This window comes from Oncorhynchus mykiss, chromosome 2, assembly GCF_057628025.1.
Source record: "Oncorhynchus mykiss isolate SJ-2025 chromosome 2, ASM5762802v1, whole genome shotgun sequence".
Classification (NCBI taxonomy): domain Eukaryota; kingdom Metazoa; phylum Chordata; class Actinopteri; order Salmoniformes; family Salmonidae; genus Oncorhynchus; species Oncorhynchus mykiss.
This window is the reverse complement of record NC_143023.1, coordinates 13,905,001-13,911,850: the sequence shown is the minus strand read 5'-3', so window position 1 is coordinate 13,911,850 and position 6,850 is coordinate 13,905,001. Positions and strand designations below refer to the sequence as shown.

The 6,850-nt window shown below is 47.2% G+C and overlaps 1 protein-coding gene across 8 annotated transcripts in view; it reads right to left on the bottom strand.

The window, feature by feature from the left end:
* Positions 1-1,467: 1,467 nt before the first annotated feature.
* The window catches only part of LOC110508134 (nuclear receptor subfamily 4 group A member 3), a 34,623-nt gene continuing 29,240 nt past the window's right edge, over positions 1,468-6,850 (bottom strand). For 5 of the 8 annotated variants that reach the window (XM_036961979.2, XM_036961983.2, XM_090189367.1 and 2 more), the window contains 2 exons: positions 5,666-5,844; positions 1,468-3,562 (listed from right to left, as the gene is read on the bottom strand). In XM_036961979.2, coding sequence (XP_036817874.2) covers positions 3,291-3,562; positions 5,666-5,844 — 451 coding nt within the window. In that variant the 3' untranslated portion in view covers positions 1,468-3,290. Of the gene's footprint in view, positions 3,563-5,665; positions 6,470-6,850 lie in introns of those variants that run through there. The other 3 variants (XR_016484364.1, XR_016484357.1, XM_090189376.1) reach the window with 2 other exon arrangements.

Sequence of the window (6,850 nt, the reverse complement as noted above, 5' to 3'; positions counted from 1 at the left end):
TTTTAAAGTAATTCTATGAAGAGTGACTTGGTCCTTTTTTAGTGTTTATGACCATTTTAGCCCTTTACCAAAGAGCACCTTCTACCTACAACATTCTACTGTGGTATTCCAGCAGGACTTCCTCCCTTCATTTTCTATAAACAAATACCACCTTTAAATATATATGTAATATTTACCATGTTGTACTGTTAAGTTGTTGGTTTGATGGCTGCTGCGTTCACACACAACCTTGTTATGTGTTTGCAATAACTGTTTTCAGGATCCCCTTTAAAAAAAGGCAATGATACATCTCAAAGGACTATTCTGCCTCCATCTCTGATAATAAATACATGCAAACAGTGGGATACCACCTGCTTAGAGTATATGTGTGTGTGTGTGTGTGTGTGTGTGTGTGTGTGTGTGTGTGTGTGTGTGTGTGTGTGTGTGTGAGGGAGAGAGAGAGCTGTGTGTGTGTGTGTTCTAATGGGAGCTCTAATTAAGACTCTGGGGGTATCTGCAATCTGTCAGCACTGATCGATCGGCTGGCAGAGACTGACAGCTCCTTCTGTGTGTCCGTGTGTGTGTGTGTGTGTGTCCCTGTCTTTCACTTCTGTCGTTGAGCTCTCTGCTCTCTGTGTGTGTTGGTGTTATGTTACTCGTCACTCAACACTGTCACTACCTGTGTCAGAGGAGAATTAACACACACACACCGTCTCTGTACACAGTGTGCCATTCCTTTCACCTGACAGCTTACTGGACACAGGGACATCATTCTCTTTGACAGAGGGACAAGATGTTAGAGTGTTCTGAACACACACACAGACCACATGGTCAGGCATGGGCGATGTTCTAAACGGTTTAACACCTGGATGAATGTGTGCGTGTGCATGTGTGTGTGTGCATGTGCGCGAGTGATGGCAGTGACAGTATAGACGATGTGCTGTGAAATGTCACCATGGCGATCGATCATGTTTAGCGAGGGTGGAGGCTGATCTGGTCCTCACGCTTACATGAACCCTCCATCCTCCTCCATCCCTCCTCCTCCATCCCTCCACCTCCATCCCTCCTCCTCCATCCCTCCTCCTCCATCCCTCCACCTCCATCCCTCCTCCTCTACTCCCTGTCCCTCCATCCCTCCTCCTCCATCCACCTCCATCCCTCCTCCTCCATCCCTCCTCCTCTACTCCCTGTCCCTCCATTTCCCTACTAATTCTTCTCTCCTCCGTGTGAGAGCCTGAAAGGTCCCTAGAGAGAGGAGATCCCCTGGCCTGTCAAGAGGAACCAACCGTCACCACACACACACACACGCTCAGACACACACACACACGCTTAGACACACACACACATACACACGTGCACGCTCAGACACTCGGACACAACCACACACACTCAGACACACATACACACACTCAAACACACACACACACGCGTTCAGACACTCAGACACACACACACACACACTTCATTCCACATATCACACTAATTCAGTGATTTTTATTTCATTTATTTAGAAATGTGTGCAGGATCAATTCCTTGCAGTGAATCCTCTGGTTTCCCTCATTGTCCTGATATAACATTAATTCATGGTACTGTGAGTGAAGATGATGATGATGATGATGATAATGATGATAGAAACAGCAGACTCAGTCAGTCAGAATAACCAGTCAGTCAGAATAACCAGTCAGTCAGAATAACCAGTCAGTCAGAATAACCAGGTCTACTTCATGATGTCAAGTTTTGAACAAAAACTCCAGTCAGAGGGAAATAGAAAACAACTTTTTTGACTTCTTTTAATTTCTCTTCTTCAAAAAAACAATGCACAACTTGTACCACAATATTTGAAAAAGCTAAAAACACTTCAAAATATTAGTTTTGTATATATATATATTTATATATCTATAGAATTGTATTTTTTCCTTCTTTCAAAACGAATGCCTGTGAGTGAGTCTGTGATGTGTAATGGTGGATGGCCGGGTGGGGGGGGGGACCACACACACACACACAGGCGCAGTCTGACACACAAACCAGGCCAGGCTGTCATAACAGCTTCATAAGAGCTTATAACAGCTTATAACACACCATGCATATGCTCCTGTACTCCTACACAGAAACACATAGACAGTAACACTGTCCTCCAATCTCTCACAGCCTCCATATTACAAACATATAAAAAGAGCATGACTGCGGAATGTTTCAACCTCTCCCAGGCCCCTTACAGTCATCCATCGAGCACCCTTCTACTCCCAGCCCCCCTTTCCTCCTCTCCTGTTCTCCTCCTCTCTGCCTCTTCGCTCCCTCTCTCGGGGAGCAGGGTGGGTGTGTGTCTGTGCTTGTCACCCTCTGAGGGTGTAAGTGCTGCTTGCGTTCTTTCCTCCAATAATCCTAAGAGTTCATTCTTAAATCTACCACAGCCAGTTCAAGTCTGAGAGACTGAGTCATCAATGGTTAGTGCTGAGTACCTCCTCACCAATCTCTCTTTCTCCCGGAGCTACTGACAGACTGGCAGTACATGGCCAGTCTTAGTATTAGAATCATTTAGAGTTTGAAATGAAACCTTCCCATCTCTAGCTGTTGCGTTAAAAAAAAAGATAGCACTAAAGAAATTGCACTTGGACAACAGAGCCAAACAGCAGTCACTTCACTGTGTGTGTTGGGTGTTTTATATAGATCTTCTGTTTTAATGCCGTCTGTTGTGTGACTAAGCTCACACACACACAGACAGATTGCTGGGTCACTCACGCTGTACGTCGTCTTGACTGACGATACCTTTTTTATTTAAATGTCTCCTACCTACAATTTCGCAGGGGAAACAAAAAAAAACGCAGCTTCTGTTTCCCTGGGACATCATCAGAGCGTCACACAGCTACTCACACAGACTGCCTTCCCCTCCCCCTAGGACAGACTGCTATGAACTTCAGACTGAACCGAACCAGACTGAAGCAGGACAAACCAGTCCAGAACAAAGACCTGGCTCTTATTTTCCTCCTTCAGGCATAACCAGACTAAAACAGGACAGAGAAATGTCACTTTCATTTTTTTGTCATCCTTTCAAATCCTCCCATCACACGAGAAAAACGGTCCAGATAGAAAGTGGTAAGCATATGAATAATTGTCTTTATGGCGTGAAAAGCATTTTTTGATTGGTTGTCCTTAATGAGTGAAAAGCAATTTGATTGGCTGTCTCTCAGCTTGGCTCAGCGAGTCTCGCTCCTCTGAGCGTGGCTGCGTGGTGCTCTGGGGGGGGGGGGGGGGGGGGGGGGTCTTAAACAGGATGTGACACGTATGTGTGGGCATAATCAGCCCAGGCAGCATCAGTAGGGCAGAGTGTCTAGGAACCTGTCAATCAGAGGTGGGGGTGGGACCAGATCCTCCAGCTTCAGGTAGAAGATCCTCTGCAGACCCTGGGTCCTCTGGGAGCGGAGCTCCGCCCTAACACCCAGCACACGACTTAGAGGGGGCGTGGCCTTGGAGGAGGAGGAGGAGGAGGAGGAGGGGCCAAAGCCCAGGTGGTCTCTAAGGCAACAGACCACCTTGTTCTGCAGCTCCTCAACGCGCTTACTGTCCTTCAGTCCTGGGACCTGCTCTGTGGAGACACAGGGAAAGACGGGTTACACACTAAACAGATACACAAAGAGAGATACAGGACACACATGCACACAGTGCTCCTCCACTTGCTCAGAGCGCAACCAGCTCAGAGCGCTACCAGCTCAGAGCGCTACTAGCTCATGACGCTACCAGCTCAGAGCGCTACCAGCTCAGAGCGCTACCAGCTCAGAGCGCTACCAGCTCGAAGCACAAACTCCATCTTGTTTTCCATTCAATTCCATCTCATTAGGTCCTGTGGATCTTGTTGTTATTATGTTACCGCAGCCTTAAACCTTAAACAGGCTCTAAACCTCCGAGACATACACACCCTGTCTGTGTCTCTCACTGCAGATCAATACACACACTAACCTAACATACCCCCCACCCAAGTCCTGTGACGATTTACATATAAACACACACACACACTCTCACATAAACACACTCGCCTGCTCTAAGAGGTTGACATCAACACAAGTAGCCAGTGCTCAACAATTAGCAGATTATTCGCTCCTGTGAGCAGCCAAATGAGATTAGACACACACACACTCACTGCCCTTAGCAACCCGACCAGCCTTAATGTGACACTAACTCATTCTGTAAAGAACAGGGTGTCCAGACAGTCACACACACACATAGTTTGAGTCGGTATGTATCAGAAAGAGTGTGTGTACTGTGTGAGTGTGTGTGTAGAATGCTAGCCTCAGTGTGAGACGTCTACTGTCTGTGTTGTTGGACTCTTTTGTGCGCTGTGTGTTTGGTGCTGCAGTCACTGCCGAGGTCCTTTTCACCTCTCACCGAGAGAGACAGCTTTCAGACCTCATGCTCTCTCCCTCACCTCTATACCCTCTCATTCTTCTCTGAATCCATTCTTTCTCTCTAACTGAGTTCCTGGGGAGGGAGGGATCGATGGCTGTCTTTCTGCAGAGTTCACTCTGCCGCGGTCGATGGTTCTAGCGGCTCTACAGTAGCAGTGTCCTGTGTGCTGTGTGGAGGTGGTAGAGTGCCACTGAGAGCCGTGCGGACACCATTCCAGAGCCGAGCTCCACGGTGACCCGGTCGATCCGGCACAGAGTTAAGTGCTCCCCCAGAGAGGAGAGGGTGGGGGACAGGGATGGGACTGTGTGTGGGGGAAAGGGGTGTAGTAGAATTTGAAATCTCAGAGTATCTTTTAAAATTTAACCAGGCAAGTCAGTTAAGAACAAATTCTTATTTACAATGGCAGCCTAGAAACAGTGGGTTAACTGCCTTGTTCAGGAGCAGAACGACAGATTTTTACCTTGTCAGCTCGGGGGTTTGATCTAACAACCTTTCGGTTACTAGTCTAACCACTAGGCTACCTGCTAAGTAACATGTTAGGCAAAAAAAAGTTCAACGAGGGTAAATTAAAGAGTGAGATAAAATGTTTATCTTTGTTGAATGACCCTCTGCTCTCCCCTGTCTGCTCTCAGCTCTTTACTCACTGTCTGTTGAAGTGTGTGGGGGGTAAAGTCAGATAGTGTATTCTGTTCTCTGTGCAAGAGGCATTCAGCAGAACACACACACACACACGAAGGAATCAGTGATGCTCCTACGTGGTTCACACTCATGCTCTGATTAAGGGACCAGGTGTCAGACAGGTGCAGCAGGTGCTGCCAGAGATCAGGTGTACCTTCCGGACTGAGGTGTGTTTAAGTGTGTGTGTGTACTTGTTTTATTACATTATCGGGACCCCAATGTCCTAACATTTCACCTGAATGTCCTGACAAGGTAGGAAAACAAGATATTTTTTGAAAAGTCAGGAATTTTCAGGTCCTGAATTTATCCAAATGCTATTTTAAGTTTAAGAGTTTGGTTTATGGTTTTGGGGTTAAGGTTAAGGTTAGGGTTAGGTTAAGGTTAGGTTAAGGGTTAGGGGCTAGGGAAAATATAATTTTTAATGGACCAAAAATGTTACACTACAAAAAGTGTGTGAGACGTCTGTGAATTTAACCTGATTGCCGTGACAACACTGAGTGACAAAGCTTGACCTAAAGCCTACAAACAAAGGATTGGGTGTGTATTACCTGTGTGTGTGTATGTGTGTGTGTGTGTGTTTGTGTGTGCGCATGGGTGGGTGTGTTACCTGTGAGCAGCACCAGGGCAGCCAGGCAGGAGAAGGCGGATGTGTCCAGGTTGAGACTCTGTAGATGAGAGGAGAAGTCTCTGATGGAGTCCAGCCACTCTCCAAAACCTCTCAGACACTGGAACCTGCTCAGCACCAGGCCATTACAGAACACCAGCTTATCCTCCGACAACAAAGACCTGACAGAAAGAGGGAGGAGAAAGAGAGAGAGGAGAGAGTGAAAGAGAAAAGCGAGGGAGTAGAGAGAGAGGAGAGAGATGAGATAGAGGAGAGAGAAAGGAGAGAGAGAGGAGAGAGAGGAGAGAGTATTAGTAGACAGTGTAGTATAAATATTGAACACACAGTGCGATGAACTCTGTGCCGTGAGTGTGTGGTGGGAATCATATGTCTCTTAGGAGCTTTCCTATTGGCTTTCAGTGCCCCGGTCTAAAACACTGAGCAAGGAAACAATTACAATAACTACAAATGAGAAACAGTGGCAGCACACACACACACACACACACACACACACATCAAACGCAGGCATGCAGCTGATTAAAGTTGTGTTTTCCAAATTAGAACGTTTTAAAGCATTCCTGTGTTTCTGTGCAGCGGTGTGGGGGAAGGTGAAGGGTTAGAGCAGAGGGCTGTGTTTGTGTGTGTGCATGCATGTGTGTGTGTGTGTGTGTTCGTGTGTGTGTGTGTGTGGAGGGGGGAGCAGGGGTTAGGCTGTGGTACACAGTGGAAACACAGATCTGGTTTGTAAAGCTTTTTCAGATGCATTTAACCATCGTTTACACACACAGTCATCCTACTCCCCTCTTACTATAGAGAGATATAGAGGGGGAGAGGGAGAGAGAAAGGAGAGAGAGAGAGAGAGAGAGAGAGAGAGAAGGAGAGACAGAGAGATGAAGAGGATGAGGGAGAGAGATGGAGAGAGAGAGAGAGAGAGAGAGAGGGAGATGAGGAGGATGAGGGAGAGAGATGGAGAGAGAGAGAGAGAGAGACGGGGAGATGAGGAGGATGAGGGAGAGAGATGGAGAGAGAGAGAGAGACAGGGAGATGAGGAGGATGAGGGAGAGAGATGGAGAGAGAGACGAGGAGGATGGTGGAGAGAGATGGAGAGAGAGAGAGAGAGACAGACAGGGAGATGAGGAGGATGAGGGAGAGAGAGAGAGAGAGAGAGACAGGGAGATGAGGAGGATG